The 14,811-nt window shown below is 31.7% G+C and overlaps 1 protein-coding gene across 8 annotated transcripts in view; it reads right to left on the reverse strand.

Moving 5' to 3' along the window:
• The window catches only part of LOC111416647 (transcriptional repressor p66-beta simjang), a 31,519-nt gene that overhangs the window by 4,254 nt on the left and 12,454 nt on the right, over positions 1-14,811 (reverse strand). For 4 of the 8 annotated variants that reach the window (XM_023048722.2, XM_023048724.2, XM_023048723.2 and 1 more), the window contains exons 3-11: positions 9,722-10,111; positions 8,573-8,858; positions 5,360-5,551; positions 5,144-5,218; positions 4,871-4,960; positions 4,371-4,439; positions 4,025-4,238; positions 502-647; positions 50-281 (exon numbers count right to left, since the gene is read on the reverse strand). In XM_023048722.2, coding sequence (XP_022904490.1) covers positions 50-281; positions 502-647; positions 4,025-4,238; positions 4,371-4,439; positions 4,871-4,960; positions 5,144-5,218; positions 5,360-5,551; positions 8,573-8,858; positions 9,722-10,111 — 1,694 coding nt within the window. Of the gene's footprint in view, positions 1-49; positions 282-358; positions 407-501; positions 648-4,024; positions 4,239-4,370; positions 4,440-4,870; positions 4,961-5,143; positions 5,219-5,359; positions 5,552-8,572; positions 8,859-9,721; positions 10,112-14,157; positions 14,245-14,811 lie in introns of those variants that run through there. The other 4 variants (XM_071197643.1, XM_071197644.1, XM_023048726.2 and 1 more) reach the window with 4 other exon arrangements.

The raw sequence follows: 14,811 nt of genomic DNA on the forward strand, positions 1-14,811 counted from the left end.
TAGTAATTATAAAATGTATAGTAACATTTGTAAATAAAAAATTGCTTACTTCTTAAAATTTGTTGTTGTAACGCTTGCATTGTCGCCGCATTGCTTATATTTAATTTATCCTGCGCGGAACTGTGAGAACTTCGTGAAGGTGGCGGCGTCTGTTGTGTGGAAGGAGGCGCTGGGGGTGTCGCTGCATGTCTTGGTGTCGGAGTCGGCGTTACGGACTTTGGCACGGATGCTTCTGGAGTTACAGGAGACGGTGCAGGACTGCTCGACGTAAACACTCCATTCTAAACCAAAAAATTAAATACATTTCTATTATTATATATAATTATATAAATAATGAGGTTATGGACAACAATGGATTACCTTGTATCCAGTGAAAATTTCGGAATTTTTAGGAGAGGAAAAGGTCCTAAAACATTTTTTTGTTGTTTAAGGTTAGATTGTATACTTATTTTCATAAATGTGTAATAGGAGAAAGTTTCGGGTATTACCACAAAGTATTACCTGAGCTAATCTTTGCTCAATTTCCTGTTCCTGTTGTAATGCTTTAACGAAAGCAGTTTTCAGTCTATTGGTGTGCTCGGCTTTTAGTGCTTTTTTAACGTTAGTTGTTACACACTGCTCACAAATAACTTTTGAAGGATCTTTTCCTGAAAAAAACAACAAATAAATAATATATCAAATATAGGTTCAAAATTGAGGTTGACATTTTAAACCTGAAGTTAGTTATCATATAATATACAAATGGGCAACTTCATGGTATTCTTTCATGATGTATTCTGTTTTAAAAAACCTATAGTTCATTTTTTTTTCTATAATACCTGTCAAATTGTTGTAAAATTGGCAAAATTAACAGGGAGTTTTGTTTTATCATGTTTTGAAGTAAATATGTCACATTGACGTTTGAGCTTTCGTTATTCAAAAAGAAAAGGTGCATAAAAAGTGTTGTGGGGTGTTTATTTGCCATTTACTTACCTAGAAAAGGTATTTTATTCTATTTAATTACTTTGTAGCACGTTTTTATAACAAATATGTACTTCGTCAAAATCGTATTTATCTAAAAATTTATTAGTATTTTAACCTCAATTAATTAGTTACTGACATTGTTACTAAAAATCATGAAAACAACATACATTTTATAAGGGTCCTAGATAATACCAACAGAAACCCTAAATAATTTACATTGATAAGTATTATAGAAAAAAAACGAACTATATAAAATGAGTCTAAACATGATGCATTTATCTCAAAAAACAAAAAAGTTAGAATAAAAAACATTAAACCCGAAGTTAGCAACAATGAAGATAGCAATTTAATTTTTAAATATTAATATCAACCTTAATTTTTTATTTTTTTTATTATATTTTCTAATCTAATGGATCTCAGACACTGGGTAGGTAGGTTGCCAATTACTCTATACTCTATTATAGTGTCAAGGCTGGTTTTTATAGAGAACTGGAGCCAGACCACCTTTTAGTATGCGTAAACCAAAACAAATGTAGCAGAGGAACTAAAAATTAATGTTGACAGACTGAGGGAACAAACGGAAAGGATCAAATACCAGCAGGCGTTAGAGAAGAAATTGCATCCAGGAGTAGAGGAGGAACTGAACATGGAGAATGTAATCACATTCTTCATGGAGATTGTAATTAAGAATGTAATCACATTCTCTGTGTAGCTAATGGATCCTAAAAGGATAGCATGTAAATGTAAACACAGGAAATATCAGAAGAGTTCTCTAAAAGCACAGAATATTATGCTAATATAGTAGAAACCATGAGAGCTGGCAGTGACTTGACGTTTAAAAATGGTATGAATCAAGATATAGACGTACGACTTAGATTATTTCACCACATACATTTAAATGTATGTTAGGTTAGTAATGGAGGTTATATGTCAAACATTGTCAAATTTAGGAGAGGTTAAACAGCGAAAAATCGTTAATATTAATTTATAATAAAATTTATGTAATTATTTATTTATTTATCAAATACTTTAAAAGGTTATTAGGTGTGAAAATTACAGATCATTTTAAAAAGAAAAAAACATTGAGCTTAAATTTAAAATAAGTCTCATTCCTTAATTTCAATAAACATGGTTTCTAAGAATTTTTAAATTAGCATCTTTTTTGACTCTTTTAAATTTAAAAAAGTGTTGTTTCAACATTTTTTTTCTTAATATTTTTCCAATTCAACCCAACAATTATTATACATCATTTTCAAGAGAAAGCTTTGAGCTTTAATTTAGAACAAGTCTCATTCCTTAATTTCAATAAATACGGCTTCCAGGAATTTTTAAATTAGCATCTTTTTTGACACTCTTAGGTTATACGAAAATGTATGTTTTATTTCAACTTTTTTTTTCTCTATATTTTTCCAATCCAACCCAACAATTATTATACATCATTTTAAAGAGAAAGCTTTAAGCTTTAATTTAAAATAAGTTTCATTCTTAATTTCAATAAATACGGCTTACAGGAATTTTTAAATTAGCATCTTTTTAACATTTTTAGGTTATACGAAAATGTAAGTTTTATTTCAACTTTTTTTTTCTCTATATTTTTCCAATCCAACCCAACAATTATTATACATCATTTTAAAGAGAAAGCTTTGAGCTTTAATTTAAAATAAGTTTCATTCCTTAATTTCAATAAATACGGCTTACAGGAATTTTTAAATTAGCATCTTTTTAACATTTTTAGGTTATTCGAAAATGTAAGTTTTGTTTCAAAATTTTTTTTCTCTATATTTTTCCAATCCAACCCAACAATTATTATACGTCATTTTAAAGAGAAAGCTTTGACCTTTAATTTAAAATAAGTTTTATTCCTTAATTTCAATAAAAATGGCTTCCAGGAATTTTTAAATTAGCATCTTTTTTGGCACTCTTAGGTTATACGAAAATGTATGTTTTATTTCAACATTTTTTTTAAATATTTTTCCAATCCAACCCAACAATTATTATACATCATTTTAAAGAGAAAGCTTTGAGCTTTAATATAGAATAAGTCTCATTCCTTCATTTCAATAAATACGGCTTCCAGGAATTTTTAAATTAGCATCTTTTTTGGCACACTTAGGTGCCAACCAAAATGTAAGTTTTGTTTCAACATGTTTTTTGTCAATATTTTTCCAATCAAACCCAACAATTATTATACATCATTTTAAAAAGAAAGCTTTGAGCTTTAATTTACAATAAGTCTCATTCTTTAATTTCAATAAATACGGCTTCCAGGAATTTTTGAATTAGCATTTTTTTGACACTTTGACTATGCGAAAATAGGGGGATTGCATATTTTGCTAAAATTTTATTCCAAAGGCCTTTACTGAGTGTATTTTGATAGCGTTTTAATTCCGTCTGATTCTGTCACAAAGTTTCAAAATGTTTGACTTCTTGGGACACAAAGGGTTAAGTAAGTTTTATTTAAACAGTGGTTCATAATTTATTCATTAATTATTAATTTATTTCATTTTCGGCTTGTGAAAACACCAACAGATTCATAAGACGTTTCGATTTGAGGTTATAATTATAGAGTTACATCCCTTAGAAGAACAGACGTACTTTTTCGATGTGGCTATTTGAATTGTACAGCAGACATATTAAACTAATGCTATCTTTTTCTAACACACATTACTCTCTAGCGGTTTGTGAATTTTAATTTACTACGTATGGCATTTGTAACAGCGGAAAACGATGATTTACTGCCAGCTCTCGTGGCGTCTACTATACCAAAACTGTGTCCAAAACCTTAATTATAAACCCCTACTATAAACTTTGTTAAAAAATAATGTGATTCATACAAACACATCAATCTATTACAATTACAACTACTTGAATAAAGTCTTACATTAAGGTCCATTAATACCATCTTTTAGTTAAATTTATCTTATAGATAAACCCATCTACTAGCCAATCAGAGCGCGTAAAATAGCCGTAACCACGGTAATAATCCCTTAGATAGCTTAACCAGAAGATGGTAGTAACGAGCCTAGATGTCAAAATAGATAAATTTTTTTCCTTAATTTACCTCTGGATTTGTTTCCTCTCATTTCCCATTTCCACACCGGCGTGAAATCACACCCACACTGACTGCACGAGAACGGTTGGGGTGCTGGCGGCATTTTCGTTTCCTTCGTTAAAAAGTCAACGACGTGTTCGAGGCCAACCAAATAAATGAATTCGGTGTTGCTCGGATTCGGTATGAAATGCATTTCTGGCGGTGGGGGTTTGGGTGGCGGTATCTAAAATAAAACGAGAACAAACCAAAAATACAATTAAATGTGCAAAAGTTTTATTACTTGAAAGGTTTTTAATTATTTTTTTAATTATAGGGAATTTTGATTTTTAGAGAGAGAGGACAAAAAAATACTTGCTTTCATGTATTCTGGCAGAGCCTTCTCTAATCCAGAGCCTACTAAGTTATTGTGCTGATTGTGGGATTGCTGAAAATTCAAGTCAAACAAAATTGCGGGCACTAAGCAAACGTTCTGATCACTTCTTTTCAGGTTAGGTGTAAGAGAAAAAATTAAAAAAATTGTTGCCCAAATAAAAAAACTTACAAAAAATAAACGGGTATGAAGGAAGCGTTTAAACTATATATAACGAAAATAAATCGTTTAAAATAACCACTTCACTATGAAGAGATATTTTTGATAGCAGCTTTTAAAGAAATTCCGGTAGATTTGAAAAAATTAACAATAATAAATAGATAAAACTAAAAGGAACGGAAAGTTTCCACAACACTCTGCCAAAATAATCAAAGCGAGAAGGAACTGAACTAAATTGTATATCGGAAATGAAATGAAAAAAAGTTTGGAAAATTTGAGAAATAAAAATAAAACTTAATTTGAAAAGGAAACAAAATAAAACATACTTGTAGTAGAGTTTTTTCTAATTGTTTGCGTAACGCCAATTTTGCGGCGGCTTGTCGTTGAGCTGGCGTTTCTTGATCTCTTTGTCTTTCCTAAAAAAAATCACAAAAACATTAACTTAAAAAAAAAAGTCATAAAATTTATGGTCAAAAGTAGAGATGGAAAATTTTATAAATTCACGATTTGAATTTAGCTTTATAAAGTAAATATATATATTTTTCAAGCAAACTCTAAGTAAATATCTTCCTTGGCATTTTTATAAACTTAGGTTTTACCTGTTCAGGTATTGGAGTCGTTTGAGGCATGTTATTACTTGCTCCAATATTCTTATTGTCCAATCCGTTTCCAGACTGAGCAAGCAATAAAATAAATCAAAAATACCATGAATATTATTGAATTACACAACAAAAAAACATTCCTTTTCCATATTAATTGTGTACACAAAAAGATGTTATAAACTATCTAACAACAAAATCAAATATAACACTTACTTTAGTCGGTTGTGGTGGCGCCGGCGTTATCGTAACCGAAGGTGATAAATCTTTGATACCAACGGGAAAGTTCGGGGGTCGGCCCAAAGACGATCTTTGTGGAGGTTGCGGAACCGAGAGACTCGTTCTGTTATGGGGCGAACCCGTTACAGCTGTCACGTGAAGACTATTTCTATTTGATGGTGGAGGTTGCTAAAAAAATAAAAATTTATTAATTTTCATTAAAAATTAAATGGAACGATTTAAGTTAAATTAATCGATGAAAATAATTTCAACACAACAAAATATAAATTCTGGAAATCATCCACTTCTTTATATCCCATATGGCTTTGGCCCATCTATAACATACAGGGTGATTTATAACATACGGAGGAGACTAAATGGGTAGGTACTTGAGGTCAAACTGAAGAGATTTTCTTAATAATGTTTCGTTAAAATCTTAATAGTTACATAGATATCGCATGTTAATTTTTTAAATAAGTTAGCGTCAACTTTTGAGAACCGCTGATATTCACTAAAGAACAATTAAAATACTTGTCAACGCCATCCTCATTTTTGAAGGAGCTGTCAAAGTAGACAATTTAATTGTTTAGTTTTAATACGTAATTTATGAAAAGAAATAATAGATGTTAATTTATGAAACGGATAATAATAATGTTTTAAATGCAAAATTACAAAATCTCTAAAACAAGAAAATAACAATAATAATAATAATAATCTCTTTATAACATATGTTCAAAGTGCTGTCCTTGCATTTCGACGCACAACTGCGCACGACGAATCCAATTTAACGATAATCGTGGAAATCGTGGACGTATGTCCTCTGTAGCGGCAGGATGCGATGTCGTAGTTGGTCGATTGTATTAACCTCAGTGGCATATACTCTATCCTTCATGAATCCCCATAAAAAAAAGTCCAATGGGTTAAGATCGGGACTATGTGGTGGCCATGGAATAGGTCCACCTCGACCAATCCACTTTTGCCGAAAAGCATTATCGAGGAAATCTCGTACATTACGACTAAAATGTGCAGGACAACATCTCACGTCGCATAAGTAGCGGAATATCTTCCAGGAGTACTGGCAGATTTTCTTGTAAAAACTGTAAATAAGAAGTTCCATTAAGAGTTCCTGGTAATTCGAAAGGTATTGTATTCCTATTAACGTATTGTTCACAATTCCCGCCCATAGATTCACTCTGAATCGTTGTTGAAAAGAGCCTTGACGAATAACGTGTGGATTTTCGTCCGACCACACATGGGAATTGTGAACATTTAGAACACCATTTCTGGTAAAACAGCATTCATCCGTTACCAGTATACTGTCCGCAAAATCTGCTTCTCTGTTGGTACGACTTAGTAGCCACTCGCAAAATTGCAACCGCAAAGGATAGTCAGCGGGAGTCAGTCCTTGCACTTTATGAAAATGATAGGGGTGTAAACCGTTACTTTTCAACGTACGCCAAACAAAATTCTGGGATACCTCGAGTTGGTGAGAAATTTGACGAGTACTCGTGCTTCGATCCGCTTCCACAATTTCTAGAATTTCTTCTTCCACATTCACTCCATGTCTGTTTAGTCTACCGCCACCAAGACCTTTCTTAGGTTGCAGATTTCCTCTCTCTTCCCCGCTGGATTAACCGAAGAAAAGTGTTTTCAGAAGGGATCTGTATATTTGGAATACAGACGTCTTGCGTGTGCAGCGTTTTCTCCAGCTGCTCCATAAATAATAAGCATATCTACGTATTCTTCGTTACTGTACATTACCATTGTATTTTTTGATTAGTAAAAATTCTAATTTTGACGTTAAATGACATTATTAAAATTAAATGACATATCCGTTGCTAGGTAACCAAGTCAACTGGATTGACAGCAATAAAAACATGGTATCAGCGGTTCTCAAAAAACAAACACCAGTTTTTGAGTGATTTAACAAATTTTTAAATAGCCGTAACTGCCATATTACAAAGATTTTATTATTGGTGCTAATCAGGCATTGCTTAAGTAACCCCGAAATATTCGCAGTTTGAATTTAAACGTAGTGTAATACCGTATATCGTAAGAAATGCTGGGCAATTAATTCAACTTTAATGCTCTATATCTTTGTGATTATTACGTTGTAGTCAAAACATTATTAAGAAAATATCTTCAGTTTGGCCCCTAGTACTTGCTCTTTTAATCTGCTCCTTATGTTATAAATCACCCTGTATATTATAAATGGTTTTTCCTCGTTTTGTTGGTATCTTCTTATGTCAACCTTCCATGTAATAAAGAGTTTCCGTCTTTTCTTTTGTTCTTCCAGTCTCATTTCAAATATTTTCTATAGGTACTTTTCATATACCTATAGACATACTATACTTCTTTCATAAATGTTTTTTGGTCTAATTTTTCCCTTACACTTAATGTACGTTATTTATTTCAGATGCCTTTAGTGTTGATCCAACTTTATCAATTATTGTCTATGATTATGACAATTACAGGAGTGTAGGTAGAAGTGCACATAACAAAATATAAAAATTTAGAATTACAATAGAACACTTGTGTCATCAATAATAAAAATATTTTTGTTAAGATTGGTTTGTCTTATATTTTCAATTCCTAATAAGATCTTTATTATATTTCTTCTACAACCAGTCAGTCATCAAAAAAATCAAATCAGGTTATGCTCAAACCAGCAACAAATTATTTCCCCTTGTCTTGTATATGTTATTATGGTAAATAGAAGTAACAATGTATATCAACAACAATACTATCTATCTGCTTCTGATCCCCTTTAAGGTGACACACACCTCATAAGAATGCATCTTCAACCGTAAGGCGGTTAAAGTAAACAGATTCTGCCACAACATTATCAAAGACAATGTCTATATTATGTATTAAAAACAAATTATAAGCATTTGGCAAATAATGATCAAAGGTTGGGAACACTATAATGTACTGAAAATGAATTGTAACAATTCGCTCATTACTCAATTTGCATGTTCCAGCCAATGGTATGGTTTTCTTTTTCAACTCCTAATTATGTACTAAACTACCATTCGCCATTGTTGCGTTCTGCTCGATCAGCCAAGCATCCATTCATCATTTTATATTTTTCTCATTAATATGTCATATTACATAAAATTCAATATTAGCTTCATTACAAAATATAATCTCATTTTTATGAGATTTTAAAATATTTTCTTTTAATAAGTTTTTATTAATAATTAAACTTACTCCACGTAATGGAGGTGGTACAGCATTTTGTCCAGTCTTGTGTAAATTTCTCGAATGAGCCGCTTGCGGTAACGGGGTGGTTTTGTTGGTGGGCACCTTGACCGTCGTCGGGGTGATGCTCAAGCCGCTTGGAAGACCCGTTGGGGGTAGGGCAGAGTGCGGGATGTTCGGTGGTAAAACGGCTACGTTCTCTTTCAACTGTTGCGACTGTTTTAGCTTTTTCAATAAAACAAGTTTCATTTCTTCCACCCGAAGTTCTTCTCGTAACCTTCTCAACCCTCTTTCTCTGTAGAAAGAAAAAAAGTTTTAATTTTATTGATTTTTTTTAAATTCAATTTTATTTTAAATTTATGAATAATTCATATTAGGCACACACGTATAAATCGTTTCCTTGTCGTTTTTTTAAATTATCGACGTAGTTCCTAGACTACTTACACTATAAAGGAGTAACGGTATTGTAATTTATTAAAAAGGAACATTAACCTAGATGGAAAAGAGAAATAATTCTCTGAATTATTAATTCGTTTTATTAATTTCTCATTGTTTCATATTGATTTTTACCGTTGTACAAATTAAAACGAAAAGTTATTAATAAAAATTCCTTAACATGTACTAATAAAGATTGTGGAATTTCTTTATTCACTGTTACTAAACGCAGAAACATTTTTAAATTGTTTATCGATGACGTGAATAACAAATTCGATTATCAAATAATTGCAATTATTTTTGATAAAAATATTCATAATTTTTTTTTCAAAGTTTTTTTTTTATCTCGCTTGTAGCAATTATTTGAAGGGGAAGCTTGAAACGCGCGGCGTGAAAGGTGAAGTGTATTCCATCCTTTGTTGTGTTCATTGTACCCCTCCTCTCCACACTTTGCAGCTCCAACCCTTGCACATATTACCGCTCCGACAAATCAATATTGTGGTTCGTCATTTGCTTGTCTGGGATCTGGGGACCTGAGCATACTTTTTTTTAATCTAAACCCAACCCATTATTAATTAAAAATGTGCGGAAATTTCAATCAAATTGTGAATTTTTTAAATTTTCATTTCAAAGCGTTCAATTATTTATTTTTTAATCGTGTAGTCGCCGATTATCTATTATTTAAAAATGAATTTAACAATTTTTATTGACAAGTTTTTTTACCTGTGTCTTAATTCTGATGGACTAAGTTCTTTGATAGGTGCTAACGGTGGCATTTCTCCTTCGCTCGAATCGCTACTGTAATCAAGATTTCCGTTGGTCCTCGGCTTGTCCAGGCCGTTTATCACAACGTCGGGACTCTCAACGTAACTTCTCGGTTCAGTTCTCGGCCTCAACACCCGCCGGTTTGTGATAGAAACCGTAGACTGTGTAGTCCCGGTTGGATAAGACATAAACGACGAAGTTGAATTCGTAATATTATTACTAGCACCACCGCCAATATTATTTATTGATGATGACACTGGAGCCACGATTGAAATTGGGGTTGAATTGTTCACTATTGGTAATGAGGAGGGATTGTTTGTTGTCACTGTTAAACCAGATCTATTCGCACTGAAAATAAAAGAAAGATATTAATTATTGTTTTAGCGAAAATGTTTTAAAGACTAGAATTAAAATTGTTGAGTACAATCAAATATGTAGTATAAAATTTGTTTAAAAATTATTTGATATGGTAAATGATTTTAGCATCCTTTCGTGCCAGAACAAATATTATTTGTTGGGCCGCGAAAAAATCGTAAATAATCAGATCTAGAACGCGTTTTATGATATTTTTCATGTACTGTTAAACAATTTCTTTCTATTAACGATAAATATGAAAGGATAAGAAAAGTTCCAGAAATCACAGAGGGAATACGGAAAATTTTCTTCATTATTTGGCGCCATTATTTTCTTGGCAAATATGGTAAAACACTTGATGATGTAGTAAATTCGGATTTTTACCAATCTTGCAATTTGTTTAACAATAAAATACGAGATATGAGCGCAACTGTTGAAATTGATACACTTTGAGCAAGTCCATCTCCAAACATCTCTGTTTCTAAATAGCTTTATATTTTGTGGCTCTTCAAAGTACAGGTGTCCCAATTTCGATGTCCGCCTAGGCTATCTCCGAAACTAAAAGAGATAGAAAAAAAGTAGCTTTCATGTCATGATCTCGTTTTTCGAGAAAATGCTAATGCCGAAAACTCTGAACAGCTATCGTCTTTTGTTTTCGCCCTATCGGCAAAAACTGAAAATTTTACAAAAACGACAATCGCGAATATCTTACTTATTATCAAAGATGGAGTATTATAAATAAAACATTATATGGGCAACTTTTTACGAAGAATTCAGTGGCGTAGGTAGAATTTTTTTCCCATCATTTATTTTCGAGATTTTAGACCTAACTTTATTTTTTTTAATGGAAACCATAGTTGGCTATGACTTAAAATAATTTGTTATTTTCTTCTGATAACAAATATATATAGTTTGTGGGGTATATTTCTTATGGTTATTGAATAATTAACAAAAATTCATTTTGTTCTGTCTAAAACTAATGTATGTATTTAAAAGTTAATGTTGCTATGGTGATAACCATACATACTATGATGGAACATAAAGTATCAAATAATTACCAAAGTTTGTATTTAAAAATTCGATAACAACTCTGGCATTATGTGCTGGTACGATGCACCAGCATGTTAAGTGTCAAAGTATAACAAAACTGAATAAAACTTTACAATGAATTTCGAAAATTATGAAAAATGTAACATGATGGAATGCTATATGTTATCAGATAAGAATGCGACGTTACTCGAGGAATTATATTTCACAAGATAGCCAGAAAGAAGACAACCGCACGAAAAAACCTTCAGCCGATTAGCAGAAAATTTAATAGATATTTGGTCCTTTCCCAAACCACATACAAAAACATACCAAAATGACCTGCAAGAGAAATTGCAACAAGACGTCTGACCCAAAAGCCGCTGCTTCCGAATATGAAAGAAAAATAAGTATAAACCATACAAAGCGGGGCTAACTCATTATTTACGTGCCGGAGATGTCAATCGAAGATTAGAATTTTGTAGATGATATTTAAAAAAATTAAATAATCTGCTGTTTGTTCAAAATGTTATCTGGACCGATGAAGTCTCTAAGTGTTCAAAGAAGATTGGGGTTTAATGTATGGTGCGCCCTTTTAGATAATAGAATTTTGGCATATAGTATCTACCATAAAAACTTAAACTCAGGCAAATACCTCAATATATTAAGGCAGCACATTGAGCCTTTGGTCGACAATTTGCCACTAAATATGTCTCAAATGATATATTTTCAATATGACGGAGCACCAGCACATAATGCCAGAGTTGTTAGTGAATTTTTAAATACTACTACAAACTCAAGGACAGTAGAATCTAACAGGACTGCTACATCCATTGTTGTGACAGCCTACCCGCAAACTACGTCACACCATTTTCCACGTCCAGCTGTTGTTATGGTCTATGAGTTTGCTGTGAGAGGTTATATCCTAGACGTATTCATATTAGTTTTGAAGTTTTATGTTTTTAGACGTATTAATGTCCTTCATATAACCTCTAAAAACATAGACAGTTACCAGGCGTGGCAAATAGTGTGACGTAGAGTGCGGGCAACCAACCCGTAGTCGACTACACTGGATGTAGCAGTCCTGTTAGATTCTACTGTCCTTGCTACAAACTTTGGCAATAATTGGAAACAATGCTTTTCCTCATGGTATGGTTATCACCATAACAACATTAAGTTTTAAATACACACAATAGGTTTAGAAAGAACAAAAAAAATTGATACATTATATTCCATTGCTATGGTTATCACCATAGCAACATTAACTTTTAAATACATACATTAGATTTAGAGGGAACAAAATGAATTTTTGTTAATTATTCAATAACTATAAGAAATATACCCCACAAACTATATATATTTGTTATCAGAAGAAAATAACAAATTATTTTAAGTCATAACCAACTATGGTTTCCATTTAAAAAAATAAAGTTATGCCTAAAATCTCGAAAATAAACGATGGGAAAAAATTCTACCTACGCCACTGAATTCTTCGTAAAAAGTTGCCCATATAATGTTTTATTTATAATACTCCATCTTTGATAATAAATGAGATATTCGCGATTGTCGTTTTTGCAAAATTTTCAGTTTTTGCCGATAGGGCGAAAACAAAAGACGATAGCTGTTCGGAGTTTTCGGAATTAGCATTTTCTCGAAAAACGAGATCATGACATGTAAGCTACTTTTTTTCTATCTCTTTGAGTTTCGGAGATAGCCTATGCGGACATCGAAATTGGGACACCCTGTACATAAACACTATAAATATTGGAGAATTTAGGCAAAGGCGAATAGGGCCGTTAAGGTCAATCGATTAGAAAGACCGTCTTTCAAAAAATCGATAATCTAAATTAAATTAGACGGATTAGTAACGTTTTCACGTTCGAAAATTGTTCTAATTTTAGTTTAATTCACACCGGCCGTGAAAGCCTTCGTACTTATATTAATTAACATTTGTTCGGAAAAACAAAAAAATGAAATGGAACCTCAATTAACCAGCAAAATAAATTTTAGTAAAGAAGCTTATCTTCTTCTTGTAGGGACTGCAGGGGCAGTGAGCGCAGCAAACATTTCAAAAGAAAACTAACCTTATCCAACTTCTTTCTCGGAATGATTGACATTTTAAAAGAAAACTAACCTTAACCAATAATCTTTATCGATGTGGCTGAAATGAAATCGTCCAATTGTCTATTCTTTGTTTGCGATTAAAACAAAGTATATGTAATCAAAATACATTTGGGTAAGACACTGAAGCACCCAAAAAAGTAGAATTGTAACTCGGGGGAGTGTAAATTTGATAAACAATCTGGCAACATTGTTCTAGGTGACGTTTAATTTTCAACATAGAATTATCTGCAGACACATGCTAAGCTTTTGATCATATATAAAAATATAGAGTTATTCTAGATTTTGCAAAACAATCATGACTTCTGGGTGGATAAAGGATTAGAAATACGACCTACTGTTAATTCTAGTCATAGTGATAGATTCAAAATTCTTCAAAATTTTTAGAAACATGATTCATGATTTTTCACATCATGAATTGGGGTAAAAAAAAAATAATAAATGAATGAATTCAAATTTCAACTTTAATAAATGTAACTTCAAAATAAAAACTTGATTAAAACAGATAAATTATAGAATTGAAAATGAATAAATTTTAATTAATTTTTGTTTTTTTGAACTTTGTATTTTGACGTCTAAAAATGATTTAAAACTTTTTTCTCTAATCGTCTGATAACGAGACAAAAACATTGGTTTCTGATTAAGAAATAAGTTTTGTTTACTCGAAAATTTCTTTAAGAGTAGAACTCGATTCTAAACAAATCTAACAAATAATATAGAAAATTCACTTCTACAGTTATTTCGTAATAGTTTTAACCTCGTTGATAATGAAAACGAAATAGATAATGGTTTGTATGTAAATTGCGCAATGGAAACAGAATGAGTAAAACTTGAAAAGAAAAATAAGCAAAACGGTCGATTCTATGACGGAATTTTATAAATTGTACACTTACATTGAGGTTAATTGCTTGTTGTAGTTCAGTACAAAGTTTGCCTTTTTTTTGTTAATTTCTTTCCTCTAATTTATTGAAATATGTGGTGATCTCACATTTGTTGCATATTTTAATAAACAAATAACTTTAAAACCCGACAAAATAAAATGTAACGATAACGAGATAAGTTGAGGACAGAAAAAAAGAGATTCGAACAGGCTATCGCTTGAAGGTTAGAGATACGGGTAAAACGTGCGCAAATACACGGTGAAATTGGAAAAAAACCGTTAAGAGGCAACATTCCTAAGATAGAACACAGTTAGAAACGCATTATTTTTTGCACAAGAAAATATTTGTAAACCATTAAAATTTTCTAATCACTTCGATTACTTTCAATTTATATAATCGTATTAATATGGAAAATAATGAAATTTTCCAACGTTAGTAATAACTTCATTTCATTCGTAATACCAACATGTTTCCTGTCTTATTAAGCACTTCCTTTAGTGACTCTATTCTAAAGGTTCGTTCGTTTTGTTACATACTAATCATTTTATAATGTTAATTTTTTTATTAATGATATAAAATCATTCTATAAACGCAAAATTTGAAATTGTGACTTTCTAGAATCTTTTTGGGTCACAAACCGGTGCAGTGAAAAATAAAGGGTTAACC

This window comes from Onthophagus taurus, chromosome 7 (genome assembly GCF_036711975.1).
Source record: "Onthophagus taurus isolate NC chromosome 7, IU_Otau_3.0, whole genome shotgun sequence".
NCBI classification, from domain to species: Eukaryota; Metazoa; Arthropoda; class Insecta; order Coleoptera; family Scarabaeidae; genus Onthophagus; species Onthophagus taurus.